This window comes from Lissotriton vulgaris, chromosome 11, assembly GCF_964263255.1.
Source record: "Lissotriton vulgaris chromosome 11, aLisVul1.2, whole genome shotgun sequence".
Lineage (NCBI taxonomy): Eukaryota > Metazoa > Chordata > Amphibia > Caudata > Salamandridae > Lissotriton > Lissotriton vulgaris.
Window position 1 is genome coordinate 398,311,071 of NC_141699.1, and position 21,832 is coordinate 398,332,902.

Sequence of the window (21,832 nt, forward strand, 5' to 3'; positions counted from 1 at the left end):
GCGAGGAGGAGAGTTATTGGTATGCTTGTCTGTACAGCCAGGTCTTCAAAGCTTTCCGAAATGAGAGGAGGTCCTGGCAGGTCCGAATCTCAAGAGGGAAGGTGTTCCACAGACAAGGAGTCAGTGTTGCAATCCTGCGACCGCCAGATCGCTTAAGTTTAAAGAGGGGCATCTGGAGGAGGCCGTGATGGGATGAATGTAGGTTGCGAGATGGTACATATTTTGTGATGAGTTGCTCAATGAATTTGGGGTTTTGCAATGCAGGGATTTAAAGATCATACATCCTGTTTTAAAAGCACAGCGTTGGCTAACTGGGAGCCAGTGGAGTTTCATAAGTAAGGGAGTGGCTGCGTGCCACCTGGGTTGATTCAAAATCAGTCTAGCGGCATAGTTTTGTACCATCTGAAGGCGTTTTGACAAATAGAGGGGGAGACCTAAATAAATGGAGTTCGCGTAGTCCAGATGTGACAGAACGGTGGCAATCACTACTTGGGTAATTGCTTCCAAAGTGAGAAGACGTCGAACCGTTCGGATTTTTTTTTAGCTGGAAAAAGCATTTAGAGACCACCTGGCCCACTTGTGTTTTTAATGAAAGGTCACTGTCCACAGTGACCCCAAGCGTTTTTGCCGATGGTGAGGGGGTCGGGGCTGCACCCAGATCCGATGGCCAATAGTGGGGACCCCAGTGCTTGGCGCTGTCTCCAGTGAGGACCAACTCTGTTTTTCCCGGGTTTAATTTCAGCTGATTTTGGTCCATCCATGCTTTGATGAACCTCATGGTCGATTGGAAATGCGAGATGGAAGATTCAGAATTGTCAATCGTAAAAAGCAGCTGTAAATCGTCAGCGTAATTAAAAACCCTCACCTGCTCATCTCTAAGGGCTTGAATAAGTGGGAGGATATAGAGATTGAACAGGTGGGGTGACAGGGAGGAGCCCTGTGGAACTCCACATGTGATGGACTGTTTAGAGCCAACTAGGTCTCCGAGGCGTACTGCTTGAGAGCGATTCTCCAGGAAGGACATCAGCCAGCAGGCCGCCGTGTCCCGGATGCCGGCCTGTCCGACACGGTCGATCAAGATGTTGTGATCGACCGTGTCGAACGCGGCCGACAAATCAAGGAGCACCAGAGCCTGAGGAGAACGCCTATCAGCACAGTCCCGGAGAGTGTCCAGGACTGTGGTTACCACTGCCTCTGTTGAATGTGCCGGCCGGAACCCTGCCTGGTGGGGGTCAAAGCAGCCAGATTCCTCTAAGAAGTTGGAGAGACATTTAGCTACGTAAGCCTCCAGTATCTTAGCCAAATAGGGCAATAAGGAAATAGGGCGGTAATTTGCCTTACAAGATGGATCAGCCCCAGGTTTTTTCAGAAGTGGTATGACGGTGGCTTCCTTGAAGGCTAGAGGAACTAGGCCGGAAGTCAGAGAGTCATTCAAGAGTGTAAGGGCAGGGGCCGGAAGAACGGAAAAACACTCTTTCAGGACGTGAGGAGGGCAACTGTCCGAGGGGGCACCAGATTTAACTCTTGTTAATAGTTCCTGAAATTGATCCTGGGTTATAGGTGGGAAACTGCTAAGAGTGCCAGGGCTATTCTTGATTGTCATACCAGTAGGAATTGGGGTCACAGGCTAGGGGATGCTGGCTTTAATGTCTACAATTTTCTCACTAAAATAAGTATTAAGTGAGTCACAGAGAGACTGGGTAGGAATTATCCTGGGGCGGACATTATCCAAGTTCGTTAATTCGTTAAGAATAGAAAAAATATCCTTGGATCTGTTTGAAGAATTAAGGACTCGAGAAGAGAAATAAGCCACCTTCGCAGCGGAAATGACATTCATGTATTCCTTCCTGGCCCTTAAATAAATAGTCTTTCTGGGTCTCGATTTTGAGAGCACTAGGCTGCTCACGAATGAGTCGGTTTACTGGACAGTATTACGTTTTACCATTAATTTGTCCTTCAATCCTTTTATTCCCAATGCCATTTGCTAGAGCTCTGTGGGCTTTCCCCTACTGATTTACCTATAAACAAGAAGTCCACAAGTCATCCTTCCACCCCAAGTGAGTAACCTCAAAGCAGTCCCATACTATTCCTTAATCTTGACCACACCTTCCGCTCTAAACACTAGTGGCTCCAATCATTGAGTCTCTCCAATCATGAAGCGTTGATTGCAGAGACTCAATAGTCAGAGCTAATTGATATCTGCTAATCCGGACCTGCTGGTGTTATTCATGAAATGAGGGAGCCTGTCCAGGTCCATCTGCCTTGGTGCACCAACCCTCATCTTTGCTGTCCTGACCTGGTAAATTATTGTATGATGTATTCAGTGATTTGTGACAAATAAAAAAAACTGTATTCTGTTCACCTTTAACTGCATAACTTACAGTTCTTGCAATACATCGTGGGGTAACCAACAACCTACAGAACACTTAAGATAGAATACATAACACACATCCAATATAGCAAAAAACAAATTGTAAATGACTCATGCTCTGAACTCCATCAAGACTCAGTCCAGGATACAGTGGACAGAACACTGTTCAATCATCTAACACAGTGCAGGCATGCCTGTAATAGACAATAAACATGCTGCCATCATTAATTTTCACCACAGACTAACACATGTGAACCAGTCTCACATGCGTATTAGACTAAACATATTGTACAAATCCAACATTGCACAGATATACCATATAGGTGGAAGTATGGCAAACACTGCATACTCGATTCTTCACACATCAGTCAATCAACAGAACAAGTTGCACCCAATAAACCCTGTCTAGAAAGGCCAGTAGAGGGATTGCATGGCACCCTAATCCTACCTCTCAAAATGAATAGGCCCATGTAAGCTGAAAATGTGCTTGTTGTCTGCATAGTTTTCACAGAAAGGATCTCTGGTAAATTCATTTGAAAGAGAATGAGTCTTGTAGAGTAACCAAATGTCCAGTTTGATCAGTAAGGGGGCAAATGGTCTTTGAGTGGCTGTAAATCGAAATAGCCAGCCCTTTTGCATGAGATATTTGTCTCTTTACCTAGTACTGGTTTGCTCCAAATTCATTGTGATCATTATAGGAGGTTATCCTGCCGACATAAAATATGAGACCTAGCCCAGGTCAAAAAGGAGGAACTAAATGGAGCTTTCATGCATTTTGTAGCCAATTACATTTCAAGATTTTTTTGTATTTCCATTTTCGTAGTGTAGTTAATTTAAAGAAGAATATAAGTCATAATCTGTGAATCCATTATCCTTGATTCCACTGGAAGACTTATTCATACCATCAGGAAATCTTGAAGAGTCTTTAGCAGCCTCACTTCACACCATGTCCCTTCCCACCTCTTTCTCACCTGACTACTCCTTCGTATCAATCCTGCATCTTTACTTACATTTGGGTCTCAGGTACCGGCTCCCCGGTGCTAGCTAGACCTTACTGCTTCTGCATATTTATGTCAGTTTTGTAGCTCGAACTTGTCCTGTGATCATTAGAACACTTTACACTTTTTAAATTTATTTTCTTATTACTATTTTGCTTTTTTTAGGCATGGGGGATTAAGTGATTTGGACATAATCACAGATTGTTGAGCCAAGTCCAGGATTTGAATCTGGTTCCACAGGTCCAAGGTCAGCAGCCCTAGCTATTAGGTCACCTTGCAAAAAAGACAAAAATAAGCCATTAGACTACCACCACTAGGACCTCCCCCTTCATTTCTACTAATGAGGAATGGGAATCAAAACATCTGATGTCTAAACTTCTTATTAGTGTGAACTGCTTACCCGGCAGTGTTGAACCTGTTTTTCATTTGTAGTGTAATACCAGGTATGGGAAGTATCATTGCTCCCAAATTAGAAAGATACACATCAGTAAACATGCAACTGGAAAGAATGGACTAAATTATTCAAATTGCAGTTCTCCTAAGTCTTCCTGCATAGGTTACAATTGATACCCCTTCCAACCAGCAGCAACAGTGCATTCTTATCTGAAGCATCCTATCCCTCACTCCTCTTCACTCGCACCCCAAAGCGCAGTGACATAGGACATAAGAGCACAACACTGTTTGTCTCACACAGTACCAAAGGCGTGTCTCATAAGCCAATCAACAAAACCTTGTTTCCAACAAAACACTTTGGGCCTCATTCGGGTTAAGAATCACTGGATAAATGCAACTTCTGTTCAGATGGTTACATTGAGTGTTGATACATTTTTTGATTATTTCTTGTGTTACCAAAGACTTTTGTTCAGGCACAAATTATACTTAAGTTTAGTTAATTAAAACAGCCTGTGGCCCTTGATAGACACAAGTTTGCGTTAAGCTCAAGAATGCTGAATCTCGATCTTTGAGAGCACTCTTGAGAATTGGTCAGGGTATTGAGTGCGATTCCCCTGTAAAATCCTTGGTCAGTATATCACTGAAACACTCCAGTCTCTGAATCTATGGCAGGAATGAATGAACAGGTTGTCATAGCTAAATGGCCTCTGTCAAAGGGGAAGTCTAAATCAAATGAATAGACTTTTTGGATTTTGCAAGTAAAGAAAAGCCTGGGTAGTTCTCTATCCCTACTTAGTTGGGCAGCCATAGTTTCATGTGCACAGACCTACCCCCAGCTCCATAAAATGTAAATGTATATGGATTTTGTATAATCCATTTCTGAGAGGTCAGAACAGGCTGGAAAACTGCATTGATCACGAGGGAATGCCGTTTTTATGAGAGTCTTTAACTCCTGTGCTATACATTTGCCTACTGTTAGATTTGGAACGTGGGATATGGCTAAAAAATGTTTTTAAAATCATAGGTATGTGCTAAGATATGGTACTGTCTTGTACTGTTTGATGGGGTAAATGCCGACCATTTTGAAGTTCATGGATATATTATTAAATACTTATGCCTTGTATTGTTGGAGTCCGCATATTGCCACACCATGAGCTCCCCCAAGGGATCTGGCTTAGAAGTAACTTATGGGGCCATAGAAGTGGACTAGTTCTATAAAATCTGGATAATAGAATTGTGGCTGTTGCTCTCTTTAATATGAAAAGTGGTGCTTATCCTCCGACTTGTGATTTATAAAATTATTTTTAGAGGGCCAGAACGTGCACCAATGTGTTTGTGGTAAATTTGGTATTCGTATTTGTAGCGGTTTTAATTCACCATACAAAAGTATTTTTTAACTTAACCCTTTCGATGCTGATGACGAGCTCAGCTCGTCATCACCCACGGGTGTCGTGTGCTGATGACGAGCTGAGCTCGTCATGGTGCCACTAAAATGGCATTTTCCAGCACAGGGGGGGGGGGGGAAACGCCCAGCAGCCATGTGGTTAAAACTACAATGCAATACAAGTCTCAATGCTGGGTACTCACCATTGTGACAGCTGCTTCCTGGATGGAGAGCACAACTGGATAACCTGTGACTTGGAGGGATGGAATACAGTAGACGGAAAAGGGCACTTGAAACATGTAGAAGTGAAACAGTTCAAAACCAGTTATGAATGGGATTTTTTCTTTAACGTACTTTATTGACTTTTTCACAGTACAGGTACGTCATTCACTAATACATTAACTTTGTTCTGCATCCCTTCTAATATTGTGCAATCACATCGAATTCTAATAGTGCCGGGGAGCCATGCCATTATAGCACTTGAGTAGCTGTTGTCAGGTAGGGCCTTGTGGTCTCGCACGGGTAGGAGAAATCATTGCACCACAGGACTCTGCGAAAGAAAACATACAAAGACAGAGTAGCGATAAACCATCTCTAAGAGAGAAAGGGTGAGACAATCAAGACAATATTAAGTGTAACATTAGGTTAGCCATTGTGGTAGGGTCCATACCAATCTCAGTTATGCTGCCATGAACATTATAAAATGTGCCTTAGCAGTATTCCTCAGGACGTTCCCATTTCCTCATCTGTCCCGCGCACTATTAGATCATTCTCCCCTAGGTGAGTTAAATCATCAAGTATTTGCATCCAAGCCTCTGTCAACTCCCAGGTTGCAACCCCCGGGTAGCCACACATTTCAATGTGTACTCCCACAGTTTGCCCATTTCCGAAGTTCATCTAGCCAGTGTCCAATTTAAGGACCACCTGGGTCTTTCCAGCTCATTGTTAGCTGTTGTCTAGCAAGGATTTGCGCATATCTGTAAATCCATTTGTTACGGCTTGTGCTTTGGGGTGGGAAAACCATCTCAACAGGCAAACTTAGTGTGTCGTAGGTACTTGTCGATCAGTAATTACCATTATCACCTCAGTCACCGTGACCCAATAAAGGGTGCGGGTCAGACCCACCCAGACAATATGGAGAAAATCCATGTTGATCTGCCCACATCTGGGACACCCCTATTTGCACTTTGAGACATCAGGTTGATTCTTTTGGGTGTGAGGTACACCCTGTAAAGGAGGTAATACAGTATGAGTTTAAATTGTGGGTAACGTGGCACGTGTGGTTATGTGTTAATATTTTGGTCCGGTCTGTATCACTAATAGGTGTCCCTAGGTCCAATGCCCAACTTCCTTGGAGCAACCGAAGGGTGGTCTGTGCCTGACCCAGGAATGCCCTATATAACAGTGAAGGGCATGTCGCCATCCAAAAATCACACATATGCAATGCAACCTCGTGTGGATCGTGGGTTCAGATGAACTAGTGCTCCATCTTCACCGTATTGATGCTGTGAGCGCGCCGTGTAGTAGGAAGTGTCTCTCTGGGATCTCATATTGCAGTTACGAAAATGATTGTGTTTATCCAGACCAACCCCGCCACAGGGATGTACTCCATTATAAAGAAGAATTATGCGCTCCTGAAAGCTGTCTGGAGTACACCAGGAATATACTGATGGACACTTTAGCGAATGGTATTGCTGCAGTAGGAGTACCTCTCAAGAGAAGAAAATCAAGCTTGCTTATGACCTGGGTTGAAACCTCAAAGAATGCCACAAATGAGGACAAACAATTCTTAATAGAAGTGGAAAATCCTTTTGTAGCACTGGTTGGATCAAATGTAATCAATTTATGCCAAAGCTGTATGTTTAGGTGTTCATAAACGATATGTCTAGGACATTTTCTGTCTATTGACAGGTGAAAGGTGAAAAAATTTGTGTAAACTCTTCAATATTTTCCACTAATTTGATATGTTGTGCTATAGACGAGTGATGCAGAGGTGTGAATGAGGCAGCCCCGGTGCTCTGAATACAGCTATTCATGTTCCCATATTTAAAACTGCTTCATCAGTGCATCTGAACTCTGTCGTGGTACGCTGGATTCTTCCATCAAATTCTGGAACTTAGAATTTAGCTTCTGAACTCTTACAGTATGGTCTTCTTAAGGTCTGTTTAGTTACATCTGAACAATCTGAAAATATTCAGCTAAATCATACTATTTTTCATGGAAAACACCAAATACGGTTTAGAACAGTGGGCGCTCCTTGTAGTGTGTGATATTTCATAAATGTCTGCTGTTAGTTCCTGTTCTCTGCAAGAAATATTCAGGATTTCAATGGTTCTGTTATATGTGCAGTATGCCAATACCTTACTGGTGCTCTATAAAAATGTAGATAGATATCTTTAAGGGAAGGTAGCAGTTCTTATTTCATTCATGTTAGCTCTGCATGCCAGTGAATAACAGGTGTTTTCTGAGAATTTCTAACTGAGGCTTTAAGTCAGCTATTGCTTTGCAACGTCTCATCCTGAAACCACAGTTATTGACAACAAGTCTTCATCTGCTTGTTGCCTTTCTTATTTTATTGCATTGCAAAATTCAGATCTTTAGTCCACTGTTCCTGATCTTTTACTATGCGCTATGAAATCTACATCTGTTAGCTGCTGTTGTGTCCCATAACTAAACCTTAACTAAGATTTTGATTGGCATACATATGTATGCCTTTAGCACACTCCATGGGTAAAAGGGAAGATACTGCTGCACTACGAGGTAACATACAATTGGTAAAGTCATGTAAGTCAGCAACAAAGTCTATTGTGGCAAACTTTGCAAAACCTTGTTTTTTTGGATTTGCTTCCCACGGAGAGATTCCAAAGTGGCAGATGACATTCAAAGGATGGGCATTGTTCGCAAACCCACAGCAAAGCATGTGAATCTTAAAGTTCTGTGTTGAAAAAGAAAGTTTTCCTTTCTTGCATCACTGAATTTAAAGTGTTTTATCTATTAAACAGATGCAAATGCCATGCACTGCACTTCTACAACAGAGGTAAGCTAGCTGTTTGAGGGTATCTGAGCTTATCCGGAGGGTAGACAAAAGAAGGCAAAAAAAGATGCAGAATCAGGAGATTCTCAATCAATCAACTCGGATTTGTAGAGCGCAGCTTATCCCTTTCTGAATTCCGAGAGCTAGGATGATGTTCAGAGGTGAAGGTCGTTCCAGGAGACAGGATAAGGATCTTCCTCCGCTGTAGCTTCGGCAAATGTGGGAAGTTTGTGCTAGGGTGAGGTAGGCGAGCGCAGATGCCTGGAGGGATGGTGAAAGTTCAGGCTATGGTTTAAGTATGCTGGTCCTTGGTCATGTAGGCATGTATTAGCTTCTTGAATTGCCATCTTTTCTGGATAGGGAGCCAGTGGAGATTCCTTAGGTGGGAAGTGATGTGATCTGTTTGAGAAGGTAAGAGATAAGTCTGGCAGCTGAGTTCTATATTGTCTGGAGTCTCTTTAGGAGTTGAAAGGTGATTGCTGCGTAGAGTGCTTTCCCATAGTCTGCCGACTGGTGACTAGGGCTTGAGTGAAGCTTTTCCTGGTGCTGACGGGGAGCCATCTGAAGATCTTTTGGAGCATGCAGCAGTTGTGGAAGCAGGCGGAGGAGACTGCTGATCTGGCATTTCATGGAGAGTTTGCTGTCCAGGATGTAAAGGTTTCAGGTGTGGTATGTCGGTGTAGGGCCGAGTTCAGGGGGCCACTAGGTGTCATTACACGGAGAGGTGGTGTTCCCAAAAATCAGCACTTCTGTCTTGTCAGTGTCTAGCTTCAGGCAGTTGTTCTTTATCCAGTCGGCGACACTCATCAATCAGATGTCTAAGTTGGTTTTAGTGATGAAGGGGTCTTCAGTGAGCGAGAAGATGAGCTGGGTGTCATCTGCAAAAGATATGATGTTGAGGCCATGAGTTCAGACAATGTTGGCCAGGGGTGTCGTGTTAAAAAGGGTGGGGCTGAGGGATTAACATTGAGGGATGCTGCAGATTGTGCTGTTAGGTTCCGAAGTGAAGGCGCATTCTCTGGGTTCGTCCTGTAAAGAAGAGTGTGATCCATTTGATGGTGTCTCCCTGGATTTCAAAATGGTGGAGTCTCTTGTTGAGTGTGTGGTGGGATATGGTATCGAACGCTGCTTAGAGGTCAAGGAGGATCAGGGCCGCTGTTTTCCCCGGTCCAGGAGGGTTTTGATTTTCTTGTTGGCAGCTCTTCGGGTGGTCTCGATGCTGTGGTTGAAGTGGAAACCAGATTGGGAGGTCTTCAGCAGGTTGTCCCAATCCAGGTGTTTGGTGAATTGACGGTTGATTACCTTCTCAAGGACTTTCTTGGGGAAAGGGAGCTGAGAGATGGATGGTAGTTTGTGAGTTCACTGGAGTCGGTGGAGGATTTCTTGAGGAGAGGCTCTCACCTCTGCGTGTTTCCATTCCTCTGGGAAGGTTGCCGCTGTGATGGATGTGTTGAGAATGGAGGGTAGTTCACTGCTGATTTCTCTTCTCTGAGGTGGTGGCACAGGTCCGTGGGTGCTCCAGAGTGAATGGATTTCATGATAGCTATAGTGCTCTGAGTGGTGAGCTGTTACCATGCGGTGAGCGGATGGTTGTGAGTGGCATCAGTTGGTGTGAGGTTGTTGTAGAGGTCGGTGGGTTGGGGTTTGAAGTTACTGTAGATGGTGGATACCTTGTTGTAGAAGTAGTCTGCTAGGGTGTCGCAGAGTTCCTGGGAAGGGGGGGGGGATTGTGTTCTCTGTGGCTTATGGGCAGGAGAAGTCTCTGATGATGGTGAAGAGTCCCTTCCTGCGGTTAGAGCTTGCTTTGATGCAGTCTGCCAGGGTGCCTCTTTCAATGTATTTTAGAGGTTGGTGGTATTTTCTAAAGGCTGACTTGAAGAGGACTCGATCTGTGGGATCTCAGCTTGTGCGCCTTCTTCTTTCAAGCCGTTTGCAGTTGCTTTTCGATGTTCTGAGTTCTGGTGTATACCAGCTTGCTTGTTTAGTGGATCTGCTGGTCTTGGCTGGCTTGATGGGGGTGATTCTGTTGGCGCAGTTGGTGATCTAGGTGGAAAAAGTCTAGGCGGCCTTTTCGTAGTTCGTTGCAGAGTCTGGCTGTGTGGAGTGGAGGGCGCATGTTGATTGGGTCTTTGTCACTTTGTTCCAGCTGCGTTGGCAAGAGGTGGAAGGTCTGGTGGTGGTGCATGGGGATCCTGCGATGGGTATATATAATACATAAAGATGATGTAACATTGGGTAGTGTATTTCACAAATGCCACAATATGTATTTCAATGAATCGTGGTCTTAATAATTGTTTTTTCTTATAAATGCATGTTGTGCCTTAATGTTTCTCTAAATTATTGAAATTATTTGTACAGTTGTATCAGACATTAGAAGATGTGTATATATAATACATAAAAATGATGTAACATTGGGTAGTGTATTTCACAAATGCCACAATATGTATTTCAATGAACCGTGGTCTTAATAATTGTTTTTTCTTATAAATGCATGTTGTGTAGACCAAAAATGATAACATAGAATGAAAAACTAAAAAGAAAGGTGAATCCAACCCAATCCAAAATGGCCGCCATACTTTAAGAATTATATGCGCGTCGACCATAAACTCTGTACACACGTATATTATTAAGCACAAAAAGACATCCATATCCTTATTTCCCACTAATCTATCTAATTTCAACAAGGGCGAACAGCAATTTAAACGCTGATAAAATACGAGCGCGCCCGCATGAATTGTATTTCCGGGTCATGTATGCTCGACAAAATCGTAATTAAATATAGCTTGTAATTAAAAAGCAGAACTCCAGATGTGAATCTCTATTCCCAGGTCATGTTCAAAAATTGAAGCGCATTATTATATGTAACGCGATATATTTTGGATAAAATTACATCGCCAACAGTCTACTTCCGGGTTATCCTCGGAAGTGCGAGTATTTAACCCAGTCCCGCATCCGGTGAATTATTTACCCGGATGACGCGGAACACGGAGGAGCAGGGAGGCCGACTCACTAGCAATTGGTAAGTGAATGAGTGAATGCGAGCGTTTCTCCTTAAATTTGCCGATCGTTTTCAGGGCCTTTGTGTAATATTTGTAAAACTCCAGAATAGTCAGGAATAGCCTATAAAGGCCTTTGCCGCAACCGCACTGTGCCAGCATTTGATACATTAATTACAACGAAAGGGAACTCTCCTTGTTCTTTGGTTTATAATCTACAAAGATAATGAGGCTATTAAAATACGGAGTGAGTAGTCAGTTTAATCAGTTTTGTCCAAAAGTATGGCATCCGTTTATATTCGATTGCACTCTTGCCAACTTACAGACAAAAAGTATAAAAAACACTAGTGGCACATATGTTTGCATTGGTCCATCTCAACACGTTCACTTTACCCTAACAAGTTTTATCATAAACCCCCAACCAAAGAACACAGCGGTGAATGTGAATAATACAGCTGTTTGATCCTAAAGTTAAAAAGGACCTGAGGCAGTCCCCTATATTTATTCTGAGAATTCCGGTGGCTCCTCTGTTGTTCTTCACCGTGCATCACAATTGAAACCAGGTAATATGCATGACATAAAAATAGGTGCACCAGGCGCAAATTAAATAAAAATGCCTTTTATAAATTATTTCCAATATTTTTCTTCTCTCATTAAGGCCATTGAGCAAAAGTGAAGGCACAGACGATTCTAATTGATTTTGAAGTCTCTCTCAATGTCCAAAAGAGAATAACATCAGGTATATATTTTTATTAACTTGCATAGAATTCACTTATAGAGTAGGGCACTCCAAACTTCTATGTGAAAAATGCTAATGTTGGTTTGTCAATCCAAAGTGAATGAAAATAGTTTTTCAATAAGCACATCCCTAGAACAACAGGTAGTAATGAGTGATATGTTTTTAGATACACCAGTTAGGATGTTCAAATGTTAGAAGCATGATAATGTGTTAAAAGTAAAAGTATCTAAAACGATGTTTTTAAATTTGTAGATTACTTAAGAAACTGTCAAAGTGTCCTGAAGAAGGTGTAAATATTAGAAACTCACACCGAAACGCAGCGTCGACCCTTTGTACTTTGACCCCTTTTTTGTATGTGATTATTTTTAATGTTTTTTATCTAGAATGTAACCCCTAGAGGGAGGTATTTTAATAAATTTTGTGAATACTTTTTATTCCACTGGTGTGTTTACCTGTTTTGTTTGTAAATGTTTACAATTTTAATTACATTGTTTAACCTGGGATAGTGCTGGGATAGTGCTTGATGTTTTCAAGTGTGGTTATTACTGTAAAGACCCCCAGTCAATAGGTTTTGTGTTAATATTGGTATGGTCTAGCTAGGACTCCTGATCAGATAGAGTCCACCACAAAAACCACAGGTCCACCTTTTCTAATTGCAGCACTCTTCCCCTACCTGTGTTTAAGTAAACCAGGGGAACCTTCCGCTCAATTTTTGTTGATCCTGCGATGGTGACATGGACGATGGCATGGTCGTTCCTAGGCTCTGTCGCTGGGAGAGACGATTGGTTCAAGCCTGTGTCCTGCTCTGTGTGGGGTTGGTGACCAGTTGAGTGAGGCCAATGTTGCTCATGCTTTCCAGAAGGTTGGTGGAGTTTGTGTCTTTGGAGTCGATGAGGTGGGAGTTGAGGTCACAGAGAAAGATGTAGTGCTTGGGGTCAATGGAGAGTGGGGCAATACATTTGGGGATGTTGCTGCAGAAGCCAGGGCGTGGTCCTAGGGGTCTGTAGGCGAGGGTGCCCCTGATGTGGTATTACTATTGGTTTGCAGTTGGAAGTCACGGTGTTCCATGATTGTTGTGGTGCCGTCTTTGGAGGTGCAACAGATGGTTTGTTTGTGGATTATGGCAATGCCTCCTCTGTGTTTGTTGGTGTGGTCTTGTGATATCATCTTGTAGCCGTTGGGTGTCGCTGTGGCGATGTCAGGAGTGGAAGAGGGGTTGAGCCATGTTTCTGTGATGAAGATAACTTTGGGGGTCAGGGTGGTCATGGAGGCAGTGGAATAGTTCTGGGGATGTTATTGTCGGTGAGGTGGGTATGGCGAGGGTTTCAGTGAGCGCCTGTGGTCCTGAGTTGCAGGCAAAGAGGCAGTGGCATCAGCTAAAAAGGTCCTACCGTTGATCGAGGAGATGCATTACAGCTGTTGTTGTTGCCGCGTCTGGGGTCCAGGGATCAGGGCTCAGAGCTCTGCGGCGTACTTTTTGTGGGTGACAGGACGGCCAGGGTTTCTGGTGCTGGGCACGGTCCAGGCGCCTACGGGTGCAGACAGGCTTTTCTTTGGTGCTGTGAGCACTTAGTAGGTCCTCAGAGATGGTAGGGTTGCTGGGAGATGGTGGGTGGGGCCAGTGGGAGGGAGACTCTGCGGGAAGCAAGCGCATGGCAGTGGAACACAAATAGCAGCAAATAAACAAAAAAGTGTCAAACAAAGTCACAGTACAGACATAATATTACAACAAAATGCAATAAGGCACACGCAAAAGACAAAAAAAAGGAAAGTGAAACGTTTACTGGCAAAACACCCGAGGTAGCAAGGGGAGCAGACACCAGGACCTGCTCTGGGGTTCCTGGTTGAGTCACAGACATACTTTTGTAAACACCAGTGTATACTTTTAACCCGAAAAGGTTTTAAACAGATACATCCACAATATAAAACAAATATTGCATTTGACAAAACAATAAAATACAATGTATTTCAAAATCAGTGGTACAAGTAAGTAATTTGGTAATATTGTGACCCTTGCAGCACTATGTTTTGAGTCTGTACATTTCATTTCCCTTTGTAAACACATACAAAAGTAATTTCAGACATTAAAAACTAATTGTAAATATTAAAAGTATTCATTTATGACTAGAAAGAATAATGTCTTCCCTGTCTCCTAATCGGTCTGATATATTTTGGTTTTAGTGCGCACAGGGTTGGTGACATACGAGAGGCGGAAGCTGCCTTATGAACCCAAAAAATGGAGCAAGTAAGTAAGGGGTAGTCTACAGAACTCTTTCACAGCATTACATGTTCACCACCTCTTGCACTTTGCTTACGTTTTTCCCGTTTACTTCTACTATGCATCATTAACATTGGTAGTCCTCATATACCTCTTGCTTCTATCACCGCTCCTGTGATTTCTCCTGTGTCTGTCTTCCAGTATTAGTATGTCCATTTCATTTAATGCAGTCTGTCTTTCAGTGCTCCTGCTCCTGTTCAGTGGCTCAGTCCTATTCCTACAACTTGTTCCACTATGTGCTTTCCAAACTCGCCCCCTTGTTATTATTCCCTACCCTGTCTCCAACCCATTTTCCTTTAGCTATAAATGTCTGCTGCCCTGTCAGTTCTAGCACTCTCTCCACCTCCAGTTTGGGTACTTTGAGCATCCCTTTTTTCTCCATTTACATGTCCCATTCAGGAGCAATCGAATATGTCCTCCTCAGCCCTCTCCATCCATGCTTCCATTTGTCTTTACTGGAATACCGCAAGTTATGCCATGCTACATCACATCACACCACAACACCGATACCCTGGTACATCTCCCTAGACAAACAGGCACACATACACTCTCCTAGATAGTTACATAAACACACATGACCCAGCACATTCTGTCATCGACAAACACACAAAACCAAAGATAACTTCCTTCACTTGCACGACCCATCAAATAAGCCACACTGTCTTTAACACATTTGAGTTTCTGACTCTACCCCATTTATGGATTTTACCTTTTTTTGGGCAGGTGTTGATTGGTTTGGTTGAAAAAGTTGTGCCTTCTTGCTTTGTTAATGTTTATGGACAGGCATGTCTTTTTCCTCAAGTGAGCTCAATGATATAGAAGTTAACTAAGGGTGTTTTGCATTTTTATGGTATGGTTCTTCATCGGAGCAAAGCTCCACTAAGGAGGATCCCACAGAAGTGAGGGAGGCTGGTTTCTGCCTCCTCCTCCCCGGGTATCAGAGTGTTGCATTATGGCATGTTTATTTTGGAAAATAAGCATCTGAAAACAAAACATTTACGCAAAAAAAAATGATGAATAAAATGGGAACAAAAATGCTGGGAGGAGGACAGGATCAGGGTATGGGGCTCAGACGAAGGCAGGATTAAAAAAAAAAAAAAAAAAAACAGGCGTTAGCAATACCAGCACATTTGGATTGCCTGTAATATTTACAGCAGGCACATGGTGGTACCATTATTCCAGGTATCTGAAATTGAGAGCAGAAACTGTGGCCACTTTAACTACAACATATTGGGATCAGTTACTCACTGTGATATGCCGTGAGTCATTAGCGTGGATCTCATTAGCTTGCCAGCAGTCAGCTAAGACTGTCTGTAGCCAGACATAAAAAAAAAGGAAAGTCTAAAGTATTTTTTTCAAAAAGGAATACAAGAAATAATGATGCATCCCTGCCATCCTGAGGACAAAAACGGTTCTAACCTTAAGTTTTAACAATATCATGAATCCAATTTTAATGAAAAATAACAATTATAATAGGATTTCAATATTAATTACTTCTGTGATTAATCTGCAAGATGGACCCAGTGGTGGTGATAGCAGTGCTTATAGTTCAGGGAGACAGGCATTTTTACTGCACCCCTGGTGCTGGGAAACCTGCCTACCTGTTCTCCCTGGGGAAAGTCTCTCCAGTCTTCTGTAATGTAGCAACTTACCTAACCCTATGAGGGAGACCTGTATGGAGTAGCATATGTGGATGGTGTTTGCAACTAGCTACGGGCGAATGAAAGGTCTCCGTCTAGAACACCATTTGCATGGGTGCACAAGATGACCTGCTGTCTCAACTGTTTGGTGGCGGGCCTAGCTATCCCTTCATTTTATTCAGAGTATTTTATTTTTCCTCTGTTACATTCACCTAGCATGGTAGTCTTCTGCTGGGGTCTTTTTGGCTCCAGTGTACATTTTCACTGTGACCAATCTTTCATCTGGTACCCCTTGCAACAGAAGGTGTCAACAACTGCAAATAAAAATGTAGTAGGTGCCTTTACCTCATTTGTAGGAAGCTGGCTCTGTATATACTATGCCAAAGTAAGGTATCATGTGCACAGAGTCCAGTGGATCTCCAGAGGTATAGCAGAGGCTAAAGTAAATAATACCTTACTCCAGTGCTTAATTTGTAAAATGTTAAGTGCCAGGGCTCTGACCAGGAGGCCACTTCAGCTTGCACCACCCATCGCCCTTTTCAATGCTGCCAAAACAACTACTTACCATCTCTCTCGCATGTAAATGGGACAGTTCAGATTATTCCAGGTCCCCAAAGCTAAAGGGATGGCTTGGGAGGCAGATATTAGCACTATTTGAATGTATGATGTATTCATAAACATCCGTGGTTCTGCTCATCTCTAAATTAGATGAGCAGCGCCACCATGTCGAAAACTGTCGACACCATAGTTAGAACAGTTAGGTGTGGGTGTCGAGCACCGGAAACCAATTAGGTGCCGGTGCTGAGCACTGGAAACCACCTGCTCAAATTAAGCACTGCCTTACTCTCTTTTGTGGTAGTGTGGTTGAGCACTCAGTCTTATCAGAGGATAGTGTTGAGCATTTGTTGTACACACTCAGGCAAGAAATGATGTCAGACACCGAAAAGACTGGATCCAAACACATTTTTTGTATAAAAAGCTGTTATTTTGTTGTTTTATTTCTAGAACCAAGATTTACTTTGTAGCATGCATGTTAAACTCTTCATACAATGTTAATTTTCAAAAAACAGTAAATACTGGTTTGGTAGGATTATTTAGATTACTTTAGCAAATGAGAAAATGATTGGTAAACTGTTAACTGTGCCAACTCCACCCCTTAGGTGAAAGAGGCGAGGTGAAGCACAACTCCGGGCTACCGCCATCTTGAGGATGGGGAGCCCTGCCCAATCAGAGCTAATCTCCGGCCCCCCTCCATAAGGAGACTAGCAGGATAGGGGGTGTATTCACCCCAGGACAGGGGCCAATTGGTCCCTGCCCTTGCCCTACCTGTACCGCCCCTACATTTAGTATTTAGGGGCACCCTGAACCTTCCTTTAGCCTCTGCTATACCTCTAGTGAAGTGTGTGGCTCACTGGTTAGAGGCGGCAGACCCGAGAGCAGAGGACGGCCCGGGACCAGGGTTCGATTCCCGGCGCGGCAGGTTTCTGGACCAGGGTCCAGCGGACTCGATAATTCTCTCGCCTCGGTGCCCACTCTGATCAGCGATCACACTCGGCAACTCTGGGCATTAGCTTGCCTCATCTTCACTAACGGCCCCACCAGACCGCCGGGGATGCCTGGTCTCACCCTGGAGATACCCATTAAGGGACCATCTCTCAGGGAAGCCAGGAAGGGTTTCGCAGCGGTCGAAGCGCCTTGGGACCCTACGGGTAAGTAGTGCGCTATATAAATGCCTATACATTCACATTCACATTCCTTTCTCAGATCCCAATTTGAAAACAAGAAGAACAACAAGAAACAAGAAGACCTGCTGTGCAGCTGCTAACAAGAGGACAACACAAACTGACTTGGCCCCAGAACCCTACAGGCCTGTTGATCCTTGAACCTACTAAACCCTGGCGTCCCCCACAGACAGCAACCACAAAAACTCCGGAGGACCTGCCTGCCTTGCTCATCTAAAGACTGGGACTCCCATGAGCAGTGGTTCTGCTTAAACAGCAACACCTGGTGCCTGCCAGGAACCGCGAATCCAGCACACACTGCACCCGGCGAGCCCGGCCTGTGCCTGAGTTGACAAAGACCACGAGGACGTCCCCCCGGCGACTGTGACCCAGAATCCCGTGCCCAAAGACCATCCTCGACGATCCTGACGACGCCTGCAGTCTCACAATAAGGGACCCCTCCAACCACGACCAGCTGAGGGTAAGATTTCCCGACGTGCAAAGACACCCCTGCACCCGGCGTCCCACGGCCCCCTGTGCCCAACTCCTGGGTGTCTACCTATCCTCCAAGATCCCAACATACCCCTCGAAGTGGTGGTCGCACCTGAAGAATCTCCGTCCACGAGCTTGCAGCCTTTGTTCAACTTCCAAGTCTCCCATTGAGTAACATTGAGGGCCTGACGGCTCAAAAGCACCCTGCACCTAGCTGCCCAAGCGCCCCTGGGAGTGCAACCTCTGTTCTAATCTACTTTCCCCATTCGCCCAGAGCAAGTGACCAGGAGCCCAGCTCTCACAGCGGCGTGGCCTGCCTGCTAGCAGCCACCAACGAAGACCCCCTATCCTCCATAGGGTAACATTAGGCCTACTCTCTCTGCACCCGGCTGCCTCTGTGCCGCTGAGGGTGTAACAACTGTACCTACCTGACCCTGGGAGACCCCTGAGTCTATGTCCAGAACCTTAACTCTGCCAGTCGAGTACTTACCCAAAAGCCGATAACTCACTTTTCTTCCATAGGGTAACATTGACTGGTTTCTCTTGGAAATTCTTTTAAGTGTGGAGTTTTGAAACTTTAAAATATTCATCTAAAATCAGCCGAACAACGAATTCCAATTTACTCACCTGTTATCAGGAGAGATCCCAGTGCTGTATCTTTCAGCCCAGCACTAAACCTGAAAAGTAACTATAACCGTGATTTACTGTTAACCCAATTTTTCTCCATAGGAAACCATTGTCTGGTTTTCACCAGAAAAACTCTGTGTCCAATTTCTAAAACTACAAATATTCCTTAAAAATCGCCTGTATGACTTAAACACATTCTTTCAATTGTTTACAGGAGATACACCAGTGCTGGATCCAGGATCCAACATTGAGTAAGAAAAAGTAACAATAACATTACTTACCTGCTAAGTGCATTTCCTCCCATAGGATAACATTGGTGATTCTATGTGAAAAAGTTTCAAAGTGTCAACTTTTAAAATAAAATAATATTCCTTAAAAATCACAACTGTAACCAAAATGCTTTTACTCAATTGTTTACAGGAGATGTCCCAGGACTGAATTTAGGATCCAGTCCTGTGGTTAGAAAAGTAATCTATAAAGAAACTAATTGCATTTAACTAGAAATTCCCATTGAGCTCAATGCTATATTGTGTTTGAAATTATGTTGCCTATTGCAACAACTGTAGCTATTGTATTCAAAAGTCTATTGCCAACTGTAGCTATTATATTCAAAAGTCTATTGCCTATTTGAAAAGTATTTAACTCAAGTAACTCATTCTGAGAAAGTATATTTTGATACCTATTGTTGGTTCTAAAATAAAACAACGATCTATTTTTATCCAAACAATTAACCTAGAGTTCAGTTCTTGAGTGTATGAGACTATTTGCTGACTGAGTGTGTACAACAAATGCTTTACACTGTCCTCTGATACTGCCTTATTGCTCGACCAAGCTACCACTTTAGAGAGTAAGGTTATATCTAACTTTAGCCTCTGCCAAACCTCTGGGGACTGTGGACTCTGCGCACACTGTACCTTACTTTGGCCCAGTATATACAGAGCCACTTTCTTTTAGCCACCTTTTGGGGGCTGCTCTCTGACAGGCCTCTTGGTCTCGGTAGTCAAGCTCCTGGGGCTAGGGTAAGGGCAAAGGGGTTCCAGATTGGCACCAAGTACACACCATCAGGGACAGCCAGGAGCAGGGTGCTCAGGAGGTGACGGGAGCCCAATGATTTCCTATGGTGGATGTCGGTCGCAGAAAAGGACTGCAGGCTGGAGCCAGAAGACTGGATGAAGGGAACCAATGACTAGAGGATGAAGTTGAAGAGTTGTTAGACACTAGTACACCGGTTCCGGGTTCTTCTCACCGGTTCCGGTCAGGGTCGGGGGGGGGAACACTTCAGGATGAGGTTACAGGCATTGAGGAGAAGGTCGATGGAGGTTGTCCAATGCTGCAACACAGGTCATAATCGTCGGGGGGATCTTGCTCTGGGGTGTTGGGCCACTCGGGCCGTGGGCATCGGATGCATAGTGGTGCAAACTCGCTGATCCGATTGGATCTGAACTCCTGTCTTGGGCTGGTGTTGGACAAATCTGTTGTGCACAGGCGATAGGAAGGCAGGGCAGGTGCCCGGGAATCTTGAAGGCTGCTGGATGCATGACATGTCGGGTTCAGCTTGCAGATTTCAGAGCAGGAGATGGGCCGAACAACGAATTCCAATTTACTCACCTGTTATCAGGAGAGATCCCAGTGCTGTATCTTTCAGCCCAGCACTAAACCTGAAAAGTAACTATAACCGTGATTTACTGTTAACCCAATTTTTCTCCATAGGAAACCATTGTCTGGTTTTCACCAGAAAAACTCTGTGTCCAATTTCTAAAACTACAAATATTCCTTAGAAATCGCCTGTATGACTTAAACACATTCTTTCAATTGTTTACAGGAGATACACCAGTGCTGGATCCAGGATCCAACATTGAGTAAGAAAAAGTAACAATAACATTACTTACCTGCTAAGTGCATTTCCTCCCATAGGATAACATTGGTGATTCTATGTGAAAAAGTTTCAAAGTGTCAACTTTTAAAATAGAATAATATTCCTTAAAAATCACAACTGTAACCAAAATGCTTTTACTCAATTGTTTACAGGAGATGTCCCAGGACTGAATTTAGGATCCAGTCCTGTGGTTAGAAAAGTAATCTATAAAGAAACTAATTGCATTTAACTAGAAATTCCCATTGAGCTCAATGCTATATTGTGTTTGAAATTATGTTGCCTATTGCAACAACTGTAGCTATTGTATTCAAAAGTCTATTGCCAACTGTAGCTATTATATTCAAAAGTCTATTGCCTATTTGAAAAGTATTTAACTCAAGTAACTCATTCTGAGAAAGTATATTTTGATACCTATTGTTGGTTCTAAAATAAAACAACGATCTATTTTTATCCAAACAATTGGCCTAGAGTTCAGTTCTTGAGTGTATGAGACTATTTGCTGACTGAGTGTGTACAACAAACGGTCATAATCGTCGGGGGGGATCTTGCTCTGGGGTGTTGGGCCACTCGGGCCGTGGGCATCGGATGCATAGTGGTGCAAACTCGCTGATCCGATTGGATCTGAACTCCTGTCTTGGGCTGGTGTTGGACAAATCTGTTGTGCACAGGCGATAGGAAGGCAGGGCAGGTGCTCGGGATTCTTGAAGGCTGCTGGATGCATGACATGTCGGGTTCAGCTTGCAGATTTCAGAGCAGGAGATGGGCCAGTAGGGCTGGGGCCAAAGCAGTTCTCATCATCCTCCTCTTCTGCAGCACGGCTCTTTAGTCCTTCTTCTTCTAGTCACGTGGAATCTGAAGAGGCAATTTTCAGGGGTACCCCTAAATACTAGATTTTGGGGTGTTACAGGAGTGTGCTGGTTTGGACCAATGGGTCCCTTCCCTGGGGTTTCTACACCCCCTAGTATGCCACCCACAGTGGGAGATGGGCATTGACCTCTCTACCTGAGTGGAGGGGACTTAGAGGTGGCCTTCACTTCGCCTCCCCCACCTGCGTGGTGTGGTTTACAACGTAGGGCACACCTCTTTTACTGGCTAGGTTTTCCCATTGGTTCTCGCTCTCAAAATGGGGGTCAGAACTCGTGGCAACCAGTTGCTGATAGCAAAAGGCAGGGGCAGCTAAGAAAGGCAGCAGGCATTTGAAGCTCCATCCTTGAGGACCCTGTCCATCCTGGGGGAGGAGGAATGACAGCTCTGCCCAGGATGTGCTTTGTTTATGGACCCAT

At 43.9% G+C, this 21,832-nt stretch overlaps 1 protein-coding gene across 1 annotated transcript in view; it reads left to right on the forward strand.

Annotated features, from left to right (window-relative positions):
- The window catches only part of LOC147679864 (poly(ADP-ribose) glycohydrolase-like), a 471,979-nt gene that overhangs the window by 239,936 nt on the left and 210,211 nt on the right, over window positions 1-21,832 (forward strand). Inside the window, exon 9 of the mRNA XM_086943423.1 lies at window positions 14,097-14,160. Within this exon, the coding sequence (XP_086799549.1) occupies window positions 14,097-14,160 (64 nt within the window). The remainder of the gene's footprint in view (window positions 1-14,096; window positions 14,161-21,832) is intronic.